This window comes from Phocoena phocoena, chromosome 2 (assembly GCF_963924675.1).
Source record: "Phocoena phocoena chromosome 2, mPhoPho1.1, whole genome shotgun sequence".
Classification (NCBI taxonomy): domain Eukaryota; kingdom Metazoa; phylum Chordata; class Mammalia; order Artiodactyla; family Phocoenidae; genus Phocoena; species Phocoena phocoena.
Window position 1 is genome coordinate 78,232,639 of NC_089220.1, and position 21,358 is coordinate 78,253,996.

At 44.6% G+C, this 21,358-nt stretch overlaps 1 protein-coding gene across 1 annotated transcript; it reads right to left on the minus strand.

Annotated features, from left to right (window-relative positions):
• Positions 1–15,799: 15,799 nt before the first annotated feature.
• Positions 15,800–17,777, minus strand: GJD2 (gap junction protein delta 2). Its single transcript, XM_065872137.1, has 2 exons — positions 17,707–17,777; positions 15,800–16,694 (listed from the first exon to the last, which is right to left on the minus strand). The coding sequence occupies exons 1-2, from the start codon at positions 17,775–17,777 to the stop codon at positions 15,800–15,802; spliced, it is 966 nt and encodes a 321-aa protein (XP_065728209.1).
• Positions 17,778–21,358: the final 3,581 nt, after the last annotated feature.

Genomic DNA, 21,358 nt, shown 5'->3' on the forward strand with positions numbered 1-21,358 from the left:
ATACAGACCAAACTGTAATTCAAAAAGATACATGCACCCCGACATTCATAGCAACACTGTTAGGGAACTGTTGACCGAAACCTCCCGCCTCGGCCAGGCACGATGATAGCCACTTGCCTCAGCTGTCTCACAACAGGAGGTCCCAATAAAGACCGTGGCGCTGCCAACAAAAACTAACCGGGAGAATTCAGGAGGGGCCGAAAGGAGGGCGGGCACGCCAGCCCACGGGAGGGAGGAGAAGATTTGTCCTGCCAACCTCCCGGAATCCTCATGCTGGCTGAGAGAGAGATGCGCGCGCCACCAGGAAGGACCCTGAGTCAGAATGATTGGCCAGAGACAAGCCGGAAACTAAGCCCATCACCATAAAACCTGAGGTTGTGAGCCACGTGGCAGAGCAGTCCTTCTGCTCTCTGCCTGGGCGCCCCTCGCCAATAAAATCTTTTGCTTTGTCAGCACGTGTCTCTCCTCAGACAATTCATTCCTGAGTGTTAGGCAAGAGCCCCCTCTTGGGCCCTGGAAGGGGGTCCACCTTCCTGCAACAACACTATCCACAGTAGCCAAGACGTAGAAACAACCTAAATTTCTATCGACAGATGAGTGGATAAAGAAGATATGGTGTGTGTATATATATATATATATATATATATATATACATACATATATATATATATATATGTATGTGTATATATATATATATATATATACACAATGGAATATTACTCAGCCATCAACGAGAATGAAATAATGCCATTTGCAGCAACATGGATGGGCCTGGAGATTATCATACTAAGTGAAGTAAGTCAGATAGAGAAAAACAAATATCATGTGATATCGCTTATACGTGGAATCTAAAATATGACACAAGTGAACTTATCTATGAAACAGACTCACAGACATAGAGAACAGACCTGTGGTTGCCTAGGCAGAGGTGGGTGAGGGAGGGATGGAGTGGGAGTCTGGGGTTAGCAGATGCAAACTATTATATATAGAATGGATAAACAACAAGGTCCTACTGTATAGCACAGGGAACTATATTCAGTGTCCTGTGATAAACCATAATGGAAAAGAATATGAAAAAGATTATATATATATATATGTATATATACACACACATATATATAACTGAATCACTTTGCTGTACAGCAGAAATAAACACAACATTGTAAATCAACTATACTTGAATAAAATAAATTAAAAAGCAAAAGTAGGAGAGCCCCCGGTGGTATTGTTTGAGTGAGCTAGAAAGATCACGCTTAAAAATATTTTCATTGACACCTATTATTCCATCATCAGTAATATCCTCTTTCGGGTCAAACATTTTTCTTTTATTAAGGTTTTTTCGTTTTTTTAAAGGAGTAGTAATTTTAAAACTTCATCCTTGGAGTAAATGAACTTACAAAAATTCCTCCCCCTCTCAAGAGAGAAAAGATGGAAACCCCGTAAAATCATGAACAGAAAGAAAAAAAGAAGTAAGGAAGTAGAGAGAGAGGGAGAGAGAACGAAAGAAGGAGGGAGGGAGGGAGGAAGGAAGGGAGGGAGGGAGGAAGGAAGGAAGGAAGGACGGAGGGAGAAGGGAGGGGAAGGGAGGAGGGAGGGGGGAGGGAGGAGGGATGGGGGAGGGAGGAAGGTCTATGAGAAATTTTGCCCACAGCACAGTTGTTTGGGACCAAGTCTGATAAGGGCTGAGCCACCTTTAGAATTTCTCGAATATTTGTGGAGTATGTCTTACAAATATTTCCTCTCCAACATCCCAATAATCTAGCTTTGTACCTGGCCAATCTCAGTAGAGATTCTACCTTCAAATCTACCCACTGCCTCCCGGACCTTATCCCTTACTCCACCCAACTCCCCCACGCACCAAGCTTCAGAATTCTAAGATTGTCAGTGGGGAGGGTAAATTCTGCCAAGAGCCTTCCCCTCTTTACGTGTCAGTGACTTGAGCTCTTATCTCTGTCCTTCCACCTCCGGTTGCTCCCTTAAGCCCATTATAAGATTGTGGTGAAGACAAAATTAACAAAAGGCTTTGTAATTAGGTATTCTTTCCTCATAGCCTAGGGCAAGCTAGCCACTCATCTCAGTTTTTCCACCTGTAGTTTACAGTTTGGGTCTAAACTACCTTCCTCACAAGAATATTGCCTTAGCATAGCACAGAGTTGATGCTTGTGTCAGTCAGGGCCCAGGCTGGACGTTGGTGGCACATTTAATCTGAGTGTTTTGAGAAGACTTTCATGAATAAACAATTGACGAAAGTTAAGCCACAGAAGGGCCAGACAGTGTTAAACCTCCTACTTTCCTCTAAAGGCAGTAAGTTAAAATTCTTGAAGATTATAAAATTAAATATATCATAATTGTATCATATTCAAGTATCATAAATTATATTCTATTTGTGGAAAATCCGTAAGTTGAATTAAATTTAAATTTCCCCAATTTCTTTACCGCTCAAGGACAGGTATATATTCCTTGCAGACTTCTCTACATGCAAATACATACAGCCCAAAATGAGTTCATACCACACTTAGTGCTCTGTAACCTCTTTGGGCCCCAGCTTCCTCTTCTCTAACTCTAAAATGGGCCCAGAGGCTTGTTGTGGTTACCAATGCATTATTACATGTAAAGCTCTTAATAAGCACTCAATAAGTAAAATTATTTGTTTTTCACTCAGCAATACAGGAGTTCATTGAGGATACTATATGCCGGACACTGTACATAAGAACTTCACAGCTATTAATTCAATAAATGAGTCCATTAGTAGTGCCTCAACAAGATCAGGGTCATGGATAATAAATAACAATAAGGTTCAAATTTCTCTGTGGCTTTATTTATTTATTTATATTTCTCCTTTTATTTATTTATTTTTAACATCTTTATTGGAATATAATTGCTTTACATTGTTGTGTTTCTGCTGTATAACAAAGTGAATCAGCTATACATATGCATATATCTCCATATCTCCTCCCTCTTACATCTCCTTCCCACCTTCCCTATCCACCCCTCTAGGTGGTCACAAAGCACTGAGCTGATCTCCCTATGCTATGCGGCTGCTTCCCACTAGCTATCTACTTTACATTTGGTAGTGTATGTCTGTCCGTGCTACTCTCTCACTTCGTCCCAGCTTACCCTTCCTCCTCCCCATGTCCTCAAGTCCATTCTCTATGTTTGCATCTTTATTCCTGTCCTGCTTCTAGGTTCTTCAGAACCATTTTCTAAAATTTTAGATTCCATATATATATGTTAGCATACGGTATTTGTTTTTCTCTTTCTGACTCACTTCACTCTGTATGACAGACTCTAGGTCCATCCACCTCACTACAAATAACTCAATTTCGTTTCTTTTTATGGCTGAGTAATATTCCATTGTATATATGTGCCACATCTTCTTTATCCATTCATCTGTCGATGGACACTTAGGTTGCTTCCAGGTCCTGGCTATTGTAAATAGTGCTGCAATGAACATTGTAGTACATGTCTCTTTTTGAATTATGGTTTTCTCAGGGTATATGCCCAGGAGTGGGATTGCTGGGTCATACGGTAGTTCTATTTTTCATTTTTTAAGGAACCTCCATACTGTTCTCTTCTCCGTGGCTTTAGACTTTGTTCTATGTGCTTTGCAATGTCTCCAAAAGTTTTGTTTATTTAATCATGTTCTTGTCTGTCCAAGGTTAAAATAAGTTTCCCTTGGCCCAGAAAAGCCCTCTGAAGAGCACAGATATCCACATGAACTGTAAAGGCGTCAATATTAGGAATAGCAGACATTCTAGTAACTGCAGGTTTGGGTTTCGAGCATGCTTCGCTTCAATCCTGACTCTGTGCCTGGCTGACTGGTATTAAAGAATAAGTGTCTCTAAACCCCACTTTCTCAACTGTAAGACAGGGCTACTTTCTATTCTGTCTTACAAGGTTGTTGAGGGAGGACTGTGGGAGAATGTGGATGATAGCATCTTGTTGGACAATATAAAAGTCTACACAAATGGAAGTAGTTTATTTAGGTCCTGCAACAGAGCCAAGTTCTAGGTAAATAAAAAGGGATTTCCAGCTCGTGCATTTCTCTTTCTAACCACTTCTTCAGCAAGGAGGCCAATGTCCTGGCTGCCCAGTCCACCTTCTCTGGTGTCAAAGCTGGATTATATCATGTACTCCCTATACATATCACCTGGTCCTCCCGTCAAATTGACCGTTGGAGTCACGGCATTGGCCTGAGACAAACTGTGGGATGAGAAAAAGCTGATGTCCTTGCCAGGTTCCTCTTTCTATGTTTCTTTTCTCCTTCTTCAGTATCCTCTTGCAGACAGGGCTGTGATAAATTCAATGTACCAACAGCCACATCCAATCACCTAGAGTCTCATTAATAGTAATAATCATGATTATAATAAACCAATAACATTTATTAAGCACTTAGTAGGTAACAAGCAATGAGAAGAGTTCTTTACAAACATAATCAAGTTTATGACTCCCAACAACCAATGAGATAGATGGCTTTATTATTTCCATTTCACAGATCTGGAATCGGAGGTTTAGCAAGGTTAAGTAACTGCCCAGATCACACAACTAGAAAGTGAGAGTCAAGAAGCTAATTCAGTGTCTGACCCACAGCTGAGTCTCAGTAAATACCTGTAGAACGAATGTGTCAATATTAATCAGAGATGATCATGGGACGCTACTACATTGCATGTCACTATTATTTTTGTAGGGCAGGTGACTCTAAAGCCTGTGCTTGCAACTACTTGCCAGCTACCTGTCATTCTCCTATATTCCTAATTTATTATTATTCCTTTGACCCCAGAAAGCCCCCAAGTACATGCTAGATACGAAATCTACCCCCACAAAGTATGCAGACAAGTGAAGTTAGTTGGCCTTCCAATTTTCTTAAAACAATACTCTTTCTACCCACCACTCACCTCCCTTCTTCCCTCATTCCTTAAAAAAGAAATTGTTACGTCATTGTATTTTCTCACCCAGGAAAGTCTTTTTAAGTACCAGCCACCCTCATTTCAACACCCTGGGATCCTAGGAGTGCCAGAGAGAGGTGTGGTGAGGAGAGCGAGTATATCAAAGTGAGGAAGCAGTGCCTTCTGAGCTCATTAGCACCCAGGCACAGAGAAGGAAACTGCTATTTTTATCAAATGCACCTTCATTTAAATAAATTTCAGGGTAACTTGATAGAAAAAGAGTTCCTTTGGAAATATGTGTTCCTTTTAATAAGGGCTGGTTATCTTACATGCCCTTTCTAGCCTAGCTGTATCCCCAGATAAGTAACTTATAAGTTTTTACATCGGTTTCTTTATGAAATCTCCATCTCAGCCACTTGGGTTCTAGCCCAGGCATAGGCCTGACAGGAGACGTATAAAAGCTTGGTGGCTGAGTGGAGCGCCACCTCTGTGCCCAGGAGATAGGGCTTCATGCCTTCCTTGTGATTCACCAGCTGGCTTTTGAATACTTAGTGTGTGTTCCAACCATATGATTCCTTTAGCTAAGGCTGCTTCATGACCCAATGCATGAGCTGGCCTTCAGGATTTAATTAGATGCATTTGTTTTCTCACAGCTGTGCCGTCCTTTTATGGTCACTCCAGGATGCTTCCCTGACCTGGTTACGCATTATGCTCATCCTCAACCCTTGGACCAAGAATTTTGTCTCAATCTCAGGAGTCACAGCCTCCCAGAGTCTCAGTGTTGACATCTTGTATTTAGAGGGTTAGCTCCCATTACAAACACACACACACACACACACACACACACACACACACACACACACACTTACTGATTGTTTTCAATAACAGACAAAAATGAATCTAAAAATTTTTTTTCCTTCACCTTTCCGCCCGAAACAAATTTGAGGAGACTTTCTGTGTCTTCCTGTCTCATAAGCTAGTTTTGCCAGAATCTCAGAAATTACCTGCTTCTTGAACTTTCTCATGAATGACCAACATCTACTAACACTCTCACAGTCACTTTTTGAAAATTTGGCAAAATGTAGCAACAAGCGTTAAGTGCCTACTCTGTAATCCAGTTATCCTGAAGAAGCAATCCAGGAAGTGTACAAAGGTGTTAACCTCACTATTGTGCATGACAGTGACAACTGGTAACAATCCAAATATCCAAAATTAGGGAACTGTTCAAGTAGATTGTGGTACCACCATATTATGGAACATATATCCACTAATCAAAAACACGTTGTGAAGGTATTTTTGATGTGGAAAATACTGACTATTTCCAAGTGGAAAAAAGTCTACAAAATAGTATGGACACTGTGATGTTACCTTTAGGAGCCCCGCATCCATGGTCCTGTGTGTACCCATCTCTCTAGCTACTGTATAGAAGTCTTACACAGGTGTACACGAAAGGACAGACACAGGTAACAATGATTCTCTTTGAGTGACAGAATTTTTTTGTTGTGCTTCTCTCTGCCCTGAATGTGCATTACTTTTGTAATGAGGGGAAATAAGTGCTGGGGTTTTTTGCAAAGAAAAAGTGCTGCTTTTCATTTCCTCTCTCATCTCTGGAATCACAGAAAATAGCTAAGGGGAAGATCCCATGTCAGACCTGGCTACCCTGTCAGGATGCTCACTTCAGCTTCCTCTGGTCTGCAGCCCAGGTGAAAGACTGTTCTAACTGTCCTGAACAAATTGCAGTTCCCAGGGACCAAGACCGACATCCTTCTCTAAAGACTGGACTGTCACATTTCCTTGCAACCTCTTTGGAAGTATAGGAAACCACTTTCTGAGAATATATTCATTTCCCTCCTTACATTTCTAGATATCTCTCTTGACAATCTAAAGCTTAGCATTTGACTAGTCAAGATGGAAAGTACATCAGATTATAAGTCAGAGAACAGGGCTCTGTCTCACCTGTATTAAAACTAACGGTGGTTTTGGACAAGCCACCAAAACTGAAGCTCTGAGGTTTTGCTCCTTTAAGGAAAAGCAAGTACCACCCATTCTGTCCTCTGCACACTCCATAAACAGGGGTTGCAGAGACCAAATAAGACAGTACACAGGGAAGAGGTGAGAAAAAGCATCTACTCAAATGTCTACTATCACTATCATGATTGTTAAAATGGTCATTATTATCACTATTACAGCTCTTATAACTGAAGAAACCAATAGCTGATATTATAATTTGACTTTAGTTTCTGGAAAGGGAGAAAAAATATCCCTATGTCCAGGTCACAAAGTTATCTTTGGCCTACAGCATCAATTGAGGTTATATTCTTATATTCTTATAAAAGAAAAGATTGACTTTGGGCATCAGATGCATATAGTCTGCTTGCTTCTCTAGAGGAAGGCTCTGGAACTCTATTGTTCATGCTCTTTTCCATCTGTGATTGGCTCTCTCTCACCTCTGCCTTTTCCTTGTAAAGAAAGACCAGCCTGGGCTTCCCTGGTGGCACAGTGGTTGAGAGTCCGCCTGCCGATGCAGGGGACACGGGTTCGTGCCCCGGTCCGGGAAGATCCCACATGCCATGGAGCGGCTGGGTCCGTGAGCCATGGCCGCTGAGCCTGAGCGTCCGGAGCCTGTGCTCCACAATGGGAGAGGCCACAGCAGTGAGAGACCCGTGTATCGCAAAAAAAAAAAAAAGAAAGACCAGCCCCAAGCTGCTTCCTTTGGTTTTCTCTGACATGTCTTCTGTATCTTTAGTGCCTAGCTCAGAGCTGAGCATGTATAAATACTGCATTCAGTATATATGTGCAAAAATAATAAATGAATTTTCTGAGTTCCTTTTAGGCAAAGCATAGTGATGGAAAAAATGGGGCAGGGAGAGAAGCTTCGAAACAACAACGGGAAACACTCGCCAATGAGCATGCAGGGCAGGTCATCCATGGGCTCCTGGAAGAGAGAGAGAGAGAAACCTGCAGAGAAGCTGCAGTCAGGATGGGTAAGAGTCAGAGGTATTCTTCATGGCCTAAGGGAGCCTGAGCTCCATCTGTAACCCCCCATACTGACCAGGGGTTCTGGAAGAAATGTTCAAGAACATGGTCTCTCAGAGTAGGGAGTGTGGAGATGCCCAAGGTGCTCCCAGAGATAGACGTTTACCCACATGCACAACTGGGGAAAAAGGCCATAGGTCTGTGGCCTTGAGTTAATCCTCTGACGTGGATCAAGCCCAGGAATATGGTGTCTCAGAGCTGGATGGGCCATATGCTTAACCAAGACAAGATCTCCTTCTCTTCAACACTGTTGCCAACTCATGACTCTCATGACCTATGCTGGGAGAGATATGGGCTAGGAGTCAGAAGAACTCTGACTTTGCAAATAATTGCTAGCAACCTTTGTCCACCCAGGCTATCCTTGCCTGACAACTTGACAAGCTACTTTCTTAATCCCACCCTGCCTCAACTTCCATCTAACCTGGAGCTCTTCATTCAGGCATACTCTCTGGATCTAAGTTGTATCTACAAAATGAAGAAGTGAATGGAATGACCTTTCCCATCCCACCTCAAGGTGATTTACTTACTCAAGCAATAGACATTTATGAAGCCTTGTTCTGTCTGGACCAGGAACTGCAGAAACAATGGTGACTATGATGTGGCAATGCCTTGGAAAACCTCACAGTCTCATGTTGCACCAAGACACGCCAAGAAGAGAACATTTGGTGGGGGGAAGGGGGAGGAGAAATGTCCCAATGAAAGATGTACCGAGAGAAAGGTAGCAGACCACAACACCAGGTTTCCTGAGACCTTATCCAGCAGAGCTTTCTTGATGGTAATGTCTTGACGTGTTAAAACTTGGCTTCAACATCACATTGCATGGGCTGAAGTCTAGACATGGCCATGGACTAGCTGTATGCCCTAGGCAAGTTGACTTAACGTCTACATATTTTGGTTTCCTCATCTAAAAAATGGAGGTAATCATACATAGCACTCTTCTTTCAGGGTTGTTGTGAGGGTTAAGGAGGAAGTGTTTAACATGTATTTGCTATTATTGAGATCATGAAGAGAAATCTTTAGACCATTCAGATTTCGTATAAAAAAACCTTCAGGAATTTTTTCTTTTATTATATTCGGGAAAATAGAAAATATGGAGGGAAGGAAATAGAAAATTAATCAAAAAGGAAACAAAAAGATTTTTTGGAGAAAGCAATTCATTTGCAAAAAGCTTGGTCCCTACCTGGAGACAGGTACAAGCGATAAAATTTCCCCAGAGCAAACGTCTCAGAGGTATCAAAATTCACCAATTCTATATTTAGGTGCCCATATGTTCCCACTGGACAGAGTTGCCCACAAATACAGACATTTCAGTGGACAGAGCAGCAATTTTCAAAAAGATTTCCCTTTCAGGAGAGGGAGATGATACAAAGCTTAATCTGTTCTAAGTGATTCTGAAATATGTATCAATTCACAGCAGGAAGGTCATCGTGGTAAATAAGCACGAGGATTCTGCTCAGTGTCTGGGATTTAGCTGACTAACTCCCACTAATGTTAATGGAGCCATGCTGCCAAATCCCCTACCTTCACCCTGAATATGTGTTCCAATCCTTTACTGTTGAGATTGAAATGTGTTTTCCAAATCAAGGCTGATCCTGAGATGGAATCTCAGCTTGGTCAGAAAGGGACAGTATGGCTGATGCCTGGGGACCTAAAAGTACTCAAAACGATGGCATTAAGAGGCTTTGCTGAAAGGTGTGTCTTCACATTTCTCCCCAATTCAGTGCAGCTTCCTTTGCCCGGTGTACAATGTGGTCCACTCCACTCACCTTCCAAACTCACTTGCCACCACTTCTCTCTGTGAAGTCCAGGCAAAACAAAATACCCCAGTTCTCCACTATGTCCCAGACTTCTCTGCTGGAGGTGAATGTTGGTCCCCACTTCCTTCTTTATTCTTCAAGGAGACCCATCTCGATACCACCTCGATGGTGACATTTTTCTAGACCTGCTCCCTGCCTTCAACACACACACATACACACACTGGATGTGATGGCTCCCTCCTTAGATCTCAGAATACCTTGTAAGCCCTTGCACACCATCAGTGCCCAAGAAAGCAGTGAATTGAATTGAATGACTTTCTATTGCATGATGTTTGGGGAGACTGGAACTTTCAGGGAAGGGGTTGGGTATTGGGGAGCTGGGGTGTAGTTATAGATGATAGGTCTTTTATTTATTAAGTTAAGTAAACATGTTTTAGAGAGCATCCTCGTCTTTGGAGTCAGAGAGAAGAACTGATCCATTCCTCAGAACTGGTTTGCCCCAGCTGACAGACACTTAGAACACTGGCCTGGGTGAACCAAAGATCTGATTCACAACAGCAAGTTGTGCATTGGTATTTGGCACCAGTGTCCTCTCAGACACCTCTCTATACGCTCATTTGGCTTACAGCCCCAAGACCCAAAGCTGACAAGAGCCACTGAACACATTTTAGCCACAATACTCATTTGGGCTGGGTTCCACCAGGTCTTCTTGAGCTAACACACCATCTGTCTGGTGTGTGACAATCTCCTAAAGGAACGTAATCTTTGAGTAGTCATAAAGCTGGCTCGCCATGCCTGATTGAGTATCAGAGGCCTGGCTGGGATGGGATGGATAATTTACCCTTGGTCTGCTCTGATTTTAATTGCTTCTATGGAACCTGCAGGAGGTCTGGAAGTATGAAAAGCAGAGGATGGTCTGTGCTCACCATTTCTTCTTTCTCACTTCCCACTCACTCACTCACCAAGTCTAGTGGATGGTTTCGAGGCCTTTAGCTATCTGGTATTTAGCTATTTTATCTAGCTGAATGCTTATTAAAGTTGCATACTCAGAATAGGCCTTCTTCCTTGAGATTCCACCTCCCTGAACTTTATGAAACCACTTTGCAACTTGCCTTTGCAACTTGCCCTTTCACCCCCCAAACTGAGCTTCTCCTCCTCTGTCCACTCCAGGCTCTATCCTTGGTCAGCCCCTCTCACCGCCAGGGCCACTGCTTCTACTCCTAAAGTCTGAGAATTTTTGCTAGCCTTCCATCTAGAGCATCTCATCACTAACCTCGCACGTGGCGTAAGCCAGGGCAGCTCTGTTGTGAGGACCTCACACTTCCCTTCTGGCCCTTTCCCAATTTCTCCTCCAAATATCTGGTTGTCGTAATTTTATGCTAATGTCTCTGAATCCCTAGTCCTCCACCCTGACTACACATTCGATCCCCTAGAAATTGGAAAATAAAATACAGATGCCCAGGCTACAGCATCAGAGATTCTAATTTAGGTTGTCTGGAGTGGGGCGAAGGCATTCATATTCTTTAAGTATTATTTTCCCATTATTACTGACATAAAATTTTATCTGTTTGTCTGAGAAGCAGCTTTGACAGCCCTTCTCAAGAGCTGAGACTTAGGTGTTATTATCTCCAGGGTTCGAGGCCCTGGAGCAGGAACTCAATGGCAGTGGATTGTCTTAAGTAAAGTAGCCACACAACTTGGTTTGCTCAGGACAGATCCAATTTACACCCATTGTTCTGGCGTTCCATTCAATTAGCTATCTGCCCCTTTCATTCTCAAAGGTATCCCATTTTGTACAATAAATTATATAAGCCTCCCCCCTGCAACCATAAGGGTACTTAAGGTTTGAAAATACTTAGTATTATGGGCTAAATTGTGTCTTCCAGGTCAGAATGTGACTGTATTTAAAGATAGGGCCTTTAAAGGGTGATTAAGTTAAAATGAGGTCATTAGGGTCTGCCCTAATTCAATCTGACTTGTGTCTTCATAAAGAAGAGGAGATTAAGACACAGAGAGAGACACTAGGGGTGCACATGTACAGAGGAATGACCACGTGAGGACACAGAGAGAAGGTGACCACCTGCAAAGCAAGGAGAGGTCTCAGAAGAAACTAATCCTGCCAACACCTTGATCTTGGACCTCTGGTTTCCAGAACTGCGAGAAAATAAATTATTGATTTTCAAGTCACCAAGTCCGTGATATTTTGTTATGGCAGCCTGAGCAGACTAATATACTTGGTAAAATATAAAGTAAGTAAAACCAATATAAATAAATATTGTTTCCTAAATATTCCAATCCTCCAGGACGAATGCTTACATCATTTTCCAAGAAACTCACTGTCTTGATCTTAAGTCTTTCGGTTTCCTCAACCATTCAGTAAAGGCCTTGACTTAATGTCTCCGAAGGATGCTTTTAGCATCCGTGTGTTCTGAGTCTGTAAGACTGTTGCCAGATGGAAAACTGAGGCACCCATCTCTCTGGTAGTAGATAAGATGGTGATAATGAATGTCACATATGGTTACAGTCAGTTAGGCACGGTTCCCACCCTCAAGGAGCCATACACCGATCTGGAAACATCTCATCTCCACGCAGCAAGGAACAGAGTGACTTTTAGGGAGGCTCAGTGCAGGTGCACTTAGCTAGCCTGGAGGAGAGTTTAGAATAAGTTTCTGTGTGAACAGACAGCCAGACTGATTTTTAGTGGGTGAAGAGGAACACACCCAGTGAAAGGAGGTAGTGGGACAGGTATTCCCTGCAGAAGAAACAGCATTTTAAAAAAAAGAAAGAAAAGCAGAGGTAAAAGGGAAACCATGTTCTTTCTGGTACTTTCTTCATTTCCCGCACCCTTGATTTTAAATCCAGTCCTTTTCCTCTGCTCTCAGAGGTCAGTGAGTACAGCTATTATCCTTCATATTTTTTAACCCTTTAAATATTTGAGGACTTAAAAATGACAAATTCTGTGCTTTAAGCTTTCTTTTCCCCGGGCTAAGTAATTTCAGTCTCTCCAGGCTATTCTTCAAGCCTTTAAACTCACAGTTCACACATTAGCACTCATCACCCCACCAACATGCATGCGCCCACACACACATTCACACACACACACACACACATTGTGCACACACGGGCCAAAAGGGCCTGTGGTTCGCCAAAAGGCTCTTAAATTTAAGAGAATAGATTGGTGTTGTCCTATCAAAAGTACAGGTTAAGGTCACATCCATCACATAGCTATGTGAACCATCAAATTATCCGTGTGTTTCCCTCATTAAATAGAAAGCAAAAGAATCAAACTGACACACATCAGTCATTCTGAGGGATGACTCTATATGCCCAGAGGAAGGTGTGTTCCCTGCTCCACTACCGACAAATGAATTAATACTCTTACCATTTGAGGGTGTTTGGAAGCATCAAAGAGCTGAAATAGATCAGCCCCACTGATATGGGATGCATTTCTACCAGGAAATACTATCGTTTCTCCAATCTCACATCACGGCATAAATACAACAGCCCTTGTTTTCCACACAGCTTCCTACTTCTTTCACGCCCAAGCGTAAGCTAAGAGCTCTCAAAAAACACTCTTCCTCCATCTCTGGGAGGTGTCTTAAAACATTTTTAGCTCACCAGATACAAAACAGAGGAGGATCTCTTTCTTTATTCAAGGATAATCCTTTTCAACTGCCTGTTTATACCGCAGATGGAAACCTATAGATTGAAATAAACATATTTTCATTCTAAAATTGGCATCTGTACGGCAATAGTTAAAGGATGCAACAATTGTGTTTGAAAAGCAAGCATCCAGGAAATTCCACATTGCTTTGCAATATTCAGACAAAGGACGCATTGGAATTAGAAGGTGAATAGCATTTAAGAACTGAGGAAGAGTACTGGTCTACCGAACTAATGGGACCGCAGGTAGACAGAAAATGCCAAACATGCTAGTAAAATGTGTGGGTAAAATGTAATATCTTAGGACATATAAGCAAAGGATCAGTCTCCTTTGAAAGAACCCAATAAGAAATGCTTGATTAAAAGTCTAGAATTGTGCTGTATGATACAGTAGCAACCAACCATACATGGCTATTTAAATTAATTAAAATTAAATAGAATTAGAAATTTAGTTCTTCAGTTGCAGTAGCCACATTCTTAGAGCTCAACAGTCATTGTCATACTGAGCAGCAAAGATAGTAGACATTACCATCATTACACAAAGTTGTATTGGACAGTGCTGGTCTAGAAGGTTCTGTCTGACTCTTGGGTTAGCATCATTTAAACATCAAGCCTTAAAGAGATGATAGGGAGCACAGCATGCTGCTAGATGTAACAACTGATAGCATGAAAGTACGGTGGAAAGGGAAAAATAATTCCACTCCTGGAATAAACTAATATGTTACAGCATTGACATTTTATTACAAGAAATATCCTTAGACAAGCAGAGAAATCTTGGACTAGAATGGAAAGGAGTTAGTAAATACTACTATTTGAATACCTCCTCACACACTTCTATACATTCACAAAATGCACGAGCCTCTTCTCATCTGTCAGTGGCTGGACTTTATCAGTCATCCCTCAAATACTTTTCAACCGTCCTTCACTTCCTGCCCCCAAAGTTCTGGTTGTTTTTTTTTTTTTTTTTTTTTTGAATATGTAACAAAACAGTTTGAACATATATTTAAATAAATAGAATCCCAATCAAAATAGAAAATTGCAGACTCTTCCCATTAAAAAAAAAAAAGGCAAGAACTTTATTTTAAACAGATCCTCGGTTGTGTGTTACACCACGTCCATATCTAAACCAAAAACCATAATGATAATGCAAAGGAAACAGAGGGCTTCATAAAAGCACATGAGCCAAATATTATTCTCGGCCAATGCTTTAACTAAATACGCAGTGGATGTGAAAGGTACAGGATGGCACTTAAATAAATATGAGCAAAGAGAAGGAAACATATTCACAGTCCAAAGCAACAGGTTTTTGAACCTTTGGTATATATCTCAAATAAGCATCCGTAAACACGTGTTAGCCAATAGTGTTTAGTTCCAGGTTTCTTAAGCCAGTGATTGTGTGTGTTTCAAAAATAGCTGATAAAATAATAAATCAGGATTGACATGGGCTGATTAAGGTCTCTGGTGTGAGCACACAGGTAAATTCAAACCATGGCAAAATGAAGTGCAGCTGTGTTGCACAGCAAAACTATACAAGAAAATGAGTGAAATACACCAGTTAGAAATTCTGTGGCTCGGGTAGACACCCTTGATATTAACAACAACAACAGCAAATATATTTTTAATGCTGTCCAAAGTCCACAATCTGGAAGGCAGAAATATCCCAAAGCTCATAACCACATGCCTAACAGGGCAACAACCATCCCACAGGACTATTATAGTTGCATATTTCAATTCCCTCCCTCCCACCCAACACCCTGCCCCTAATAAACAGCACCAGTGCAGTTCGAGTTAGAAAACTGGAAATACTGAGACATTCCTAAGGTTTTCATAATGACTAAGGGCCAGTGAGACGGGGCTATAATGCGAACCTCTGCCATGGCCATTCTCCAAAAAGCACCCCATGGAATTCCCTCTAGCTTTGCAGATAAACCATATTAGGTCTACTGTAAGGCCAGATTGAGAAAAAAAGCTGGCATGCTATCCTGGGCGGAGGGAGAGGGGCATGCTGATGGGAGAGGTACATGAAGGATGCCTCAAGGATGTTTGTCCTGCAGCCCAGGATGGAAGGATGTGTTGAGATAGGTCACAAATTGTGTACCAATAAAATATTTGACTCACGCCATTCACCAGAATACAGAGCTTAGCAGAGCTAAGTCCTGCTTGGTAGCCGTGCAAGTCCACTATGATCAGGATCAAACTGGACCACAAAACAAAAGGACTCAAAGAAGTCCAACTCATCCTCTCAGCACTCTATCCAACTGTCTCTGGAACCAGTGGTGTGACGTAATCATTCTACTTTCTCTCCTCTCCCATTGAGGCAAGATCTTCTCTTAACCAGCCTTATTCTACATCTCAGCGATGACAGCCACATAAATGAGGGCAGATAGAGCCACTCTCCATAGTCATCTGCGCTTGGGGCTACTTGTCATCCCCCAGGCCTTTCCAAAACCTGCCCTTTCACACATAGGCAGAGTCGCTGGACTGAGTCCTGCCAAAATTGGGAACACTGACCCGTGGCAGGTCCTTGTTGCGGATCTCATAGACTGACTTCCTCTTGGCCTGGGCCCCTCGCACGGCCAGCTTGATCTTGCGCCAGCCCAGGTGGTTGAGTTCAGCCAGGTTCAGCACAACACAGATGCCACTCACAGCAAACATGAACACTAGAAAGACAGTCTTCTCAGTAGGCCGGGACACATAACATTCCACCTCCTTGATGCAGGGGTAGCGGTCACACTCATACAACCCTGGGACGCTGAAGCCATACAGAAAGTATTGGCCCACCAGAAACCCAATCTCCAGGGCATTTCGGAACACCACTTGGATAATGTAGAAGCGGGAGATGCCTTCCTGCCTTCGGAGCTTGGACCGTGCTGCAGTGCGCAACCCCGATGGGTGTGGAGTCAGCTCCTTAACCTCTAGACAATCTGGCTCCGTCTCCTTGCTTGTGTTCTCTGTGTTCTGCAGCACCCCATTGACAATGGCACTTTGCAACTTCTTGTCTTCTCGTTTGCCAACACCACTGCTCCCACCCCCAGGTCCTCCAGCGCTCCCCATGGACTCAGGGGGATCTCTGTCCAGGGCTAGGAAGACAGTAGAGTAGCGGCGTTCTCGCTGCTTGGCAGACTGGTGCACAGAGTAAGTGATGAAGCAGAGACTGGGGGTACACACCATTATGATCTGGAAGACCCAGTAACGTATGTGGGAGATGGGGAAGGCGCGGTCATAGCAGGCCTGGTTACAGCCGGGCTGCAGGGTGTTGCACACAAACATGGTCTGCTCATCATCGTACACCGTCTCCCCGACAATGGCCACAATAAGGATGCGGAAGATCACCACCACAGTCAACAGGATCCTGAGCAGTGGACAAAGGAGGGAGAGAGGTTCTCATGGGCTGAGTCACTGACTTAGGAAACCCCTACGCCTCCCTTCCCAGCTCCGTCCTTGATTGGGGAGCTATCCATCCTTCGTGGTACTGAACTGGGAATCCAGCAAACCTTTTTGTCTCTTCCCTTGCTGCAGGATGTTGGTAGACTGGGAACACTTCATACTACAGGGATCTCAAGCATGTGTACCTCCCTACACTGGACTTGGTGTATTGCAACAGATCGATTACATGGAATGTAGGGAGTCACAAAACACACCTTCACTCTGGATACGGCAAATGTACATGGAATAGCTGAACACAGAGAATACAAAGTCTACACACAGAATATGTATATAACTACTCCAAGAGGATATTTAGTTTAGCCTCAGTATGAATATGGAACTTAAGCTTTATATAAACAGATAGCTATGACTATATATACACATATATACATGAATATATATAGTATTTATGTATGTGAATATACATATATACACATATAGAGACACATAAAGTGTCAATTGGGTGTGTCGGTTTCTGGCACTGTAAGTTTTAACAGGCAAATCAGTTTAGCTTAATAAATGTTTGTTGGGAAAAGACACATCTGCTCTGAAGAGCAAATCTGTCTCCCCATTTGCCCTTCTCTGTCCAAATACAATCCTGCCTTCTTTGTAGATTCTATTTAGGGAACCGGATGAAGATTGGCTCCGACTCCAGAGAGTGGGGGGACCACGACGGAGCCAATAACTCCTTTGCTAATGGGAGAAGAGTGAATCCCTGGTGGTGCCTCAAAGGGAAGGGACGAGGAGCTGCCGGAGGAGGAGGGCATCACTGGGCATCAGGCAATCCCTCAATGCCAGGAACACAGGCGCATGGGCCAAGGATGATGGCAAGGGGTCAGAGGATGGTCTGAGGGCTGTCGGGACTCGGTCTAGACTTTAGAAAGGACTCCCGGGGGCCGCCCGACGGGGCCGGCTGATGACCGGCTCGGCGCCCTTACCTCCCGATCATAGTGGAGTGCTGCTGCACCGCGGCTTCCAGCAGCCTCTCCAAGATGGTCCATTCCCCCATCGCTGTGCATCCGGAGGCAGCAGACAAAGACTGGGCAGTACCGGGCACGTCCCCGCTCCTGGCCACTCCCCGGGCCTCACTTCCCGACTGGGAGCGAATTGCCCCCCAATTAAAGAATCAAACAAAATTTTTTAAAAATCCACGATTCCCCTCTCCCTTTTATTGTACTTAAAAGAGGGAAATGGGGAAGGAAACCCAAGCACGCCCAACTGATGGGCAGCTGGCGCGGTCCGGAGGTCGGCCACGAACCGCCAGCGCCGTCCGGGGGTCAGGTCTGGGAGCCGGCGGATGCCCGGTCGAGGGGCGGGGCGGAGCGGGGGTGGCCGCGTGCAGGTCCTCGAGCTCCCGCCCACCCGAGCGAGGTCTTTGGGCCCCACTCACCGCCGGGGGTTGGGAGCCAAAAAAGGGTCCAGGCCCCAGCCCCCGCGCCTGGCACTTCAGCGGGCACCGGGCGCTCCCGCGCTGCCGCCTGCGAAGCCGGGGCGGAGCGCGCGGAGCCGGCTGCAGGGCTCGGGAATCCGCGGCCGCCGCCTCTAATCCGGCCTTAAGTAGTCTCCGCCTGCGTCACGCCAGGTCGGCGGAGGGGAGTCGAGCGCTGCGGGCGGCTGTAGCTGCGCGCCGGAGCCCGAGGGGCAGGGGATGCGCGCAGGGAGAGAGGGGGCCAGAGTCCTGGGGCCCCGGCAGGGAGTGGGGCGACTTCGAGAGGAAGGATCGCAGCGCCCCTCGGGGCTTCTCCGGGTGCCCAGGTAACCTCACCTGACCGCCAGTCCCCGGCAGGAGGGGCAGCCTGGAGCAGACTCGCGGGTGAGTGGGGAGGGGCGTGAGTAGGTAGTTTAGGGTCTCTCCGCACATCCCTCACCTTTTGCTTTTTGTCTTTGGTGATACAACCGAAATTCCCTCACCGAATGCAGACGCTGGATGGGGGAAGGAGAGCGGGGGCAACAGTAGGACGCTTTTCAGTCTCCCTTGGAGAGGACTGCTTGGCTAAGAGTAAGTCTGCGGTCGGTGCCTTCGTGGATCCGACGCAGGGGTGAGGAAAGCTTGATTAGAGTCCATTTAGGCTGAAGCTTAAATGTAGGTGTGAAGCTGCCTCTGAGGATGGGGGTCTGAGCACAAGACTCTACCAAAGAGGTGCCTAGTTTGAGCGAGTGGGTGACCATGGTTGAAGGACTCGCTTCCGCATCGCAAATCCAGACGCTCTGCTATTCTTAAATGTCTATCTATCTATTATCTATCTATCGATCCATCCATCTCTTATTTGTTTGTTTGTTTGGAGGAGGGGGTACTTCTCGGGTAAACTGTGATCTAATCTGAATCTAAGGAGGCCCAGTATTCAACTAGCAAGAATAGCCACTCACAGTCTCACCCCGCCCTCACTTTCGTTTTCCGACCTCGGCTTTCTTCTCGCTCAATCAGCAGATCCTGCTTTGTGTTTTTAAATTTACGTTTTGCTGTCAGTTCTATCTAGAGCAACTGCTTAACTGGTCACTAGAAAATTAAAACAATCACACCAGGCTGCTAATTAGCTCAGGGAGTCAGTATTAGAAGACATAGCAGTTGAGTGTTTCATGTATCTGTTCCAAAAGCACAATGAATAAGTGGTTGTCACCCTTTAAAAAATACAGCTGTGAAAAAGTTGCTGACTTGCTCTAGGCAGGTAATGCAGCCTTAATTATCCACAGGGATCATAGCACATATATATATGTATTGCATAAGGCACACCGTGATGAGCCTTCAGTTTGAGACCATAGGAGTTGCTTGGGTAGCTGGTGGCCCAGCGACTGGGAAGAAGGGTACAGAGCATAGGCTTGAGTTCACTCACAGTGCACCTCTGCATAAAATGATGTGTAAAAGCACAACCCAAGCTTCGGTGAGAGAGGGATCGGTGAGATCTCGCGTAGACCTGACACCTGTACGCCAAGGAAGCCACTTTTCACTGCAAAGGGGTAAAAGAGTCCACTGACAATGGAGAAAGGCATAGGGTGTAAATGGAACTTTAGGGTTATGGCAGGTGCTCCTTATTTCCTGCTGGGTAGAGAGGAGGTGCAAAGATGGGAATGGTTGGATATCCTATTGTCGAATCCACCTCCAGATGGAATGGTGATCTCCCAACTCAGACTTGGTGTTTTTTCTCAGACTTCCCTCCTGCTCCCTCAGGCTCTGGCTCCCTGTATTCCCTCCTTCTCCAGCAGACCGTTTGGGGCAAAGGATCTCAGACAAGAAGTGAATGAATGAGAAAGTCCCAAGGGAAATCTGTTTCACATATTAAATGTCCCAAAATAGTCTGCACAATTCAAAATCATTACGTTTTATATATGTGGCTTTCCCAAACGCTTAAAGATAGTGACCGAAGGACACAGATTGCAGGAAAAACATCTTAAATGTTCTCACAGTGCAGTTTTTTTTTTTTTTTTTTTTTTTTTTTTTTTTTTTTTTTTTTGCGGTACGCGGGCCTCTCACCGCTGTGGCCTCTACCGTTGCGGAGCACAGGCTCCGGACGCGCAGGCTCAGCGGCCATGGCTCACGGGCCCAGCCGCTCCGCGGCATGTGGGATCCTCCCGGACCGGGGCACGAACCCGTGTCCCCTGCATCGGCAGGCGGGCTCGCAACCACTGCGCCACCAGGGAAGCCCTCAGTGCAGTTTTTTAAAATGTATTTACTTAATTTATTTTTTGGGTCTTCGCTGCTGTGCGTGGGCTTTCTCTAGCTGTGGCGAGCAGGGGCTACTCTTTGTTGCAGTGCGCGGGCTTAGTGCAATGGCTTCTCTTGTTGCGGAGCACCGACTCTAGGCGCGCGGGCTTCAGTAGTTGTGGCACCTGGGCTCAGTAGTTGTGCTCACGGGCTCTAGAGTGCAGGCTCAGTAGTTGTGGTGCACAGGTTAGCTGTTCTGCGGCATGTGAGATCTTCCCAGACCAGGGCTTGAACCCGTGTCCCCTGCATTGGCAGGCAGATTCTTAACTACTGTGTCACCAGGGAAATCCCCACAGTGCAGTTTTGAAGCACTAGGCTATGACTAAATTGTTGACCATTAATTAGTTTATTATTTTAAAATATACATTAACACGACATATAGATTCAACATATGAGCACATGTGTATACATGTGTGTAACACAAAAAAACACCTATATACAGAATCTATATTTGAAAAAGACTCTTCTATTAGATTTGGTAGCCTTTTTTTCTTTAATTATTTTTTATTTATTCATTTATTTATTTATTTTGGCTGCTCCTCGTGGCTTGCGGCATCTTAGTTCCTTTGCCAGGGATTAAACCTAGGCCCAGGCAGTGAAGGCACCAAGTCCTAACAACTGAACTTCCAGGGAATTCCCTGGTAGGCTGCTTTTAGATAAAAACCTTATTCTCACCACTACACCTTGAAAACAGTGCACTGTTTTTATTTTTAAAAATCATTCAGGTCTTTCCTGGTGGCGCAGTGGTTGAGAGTCCGCCTGCCGATGCAGGGGGCACGGGTTCGTGCCCTGGTCCGGGAAGATCTCACGTGCCGCGGAGCGACTGGGCCCGTGAGCCGTGGCCACTGAGCCTGCGCGTCCGGAGCCTGTGCTCTGCAACGGGAGAGGCC

Excerpts from the sequence above, each read along its gene's own strand:
- GJD2 (XM_065872137.1), bottom strand. The coding sequence starts at position 17,777 with ATGGGGGAATGGACCATCTTGGAGAGGCTGCTGGAAGCCGCGGTGCAG. Across the intron at positions 16,695-17,706 it reads CACTCCACTATGATCGGGAG|GATCCTGTTGACTGTGGTGG; the intron begins GTAAGGGCGCCG and ends TCCACTGCTCAG.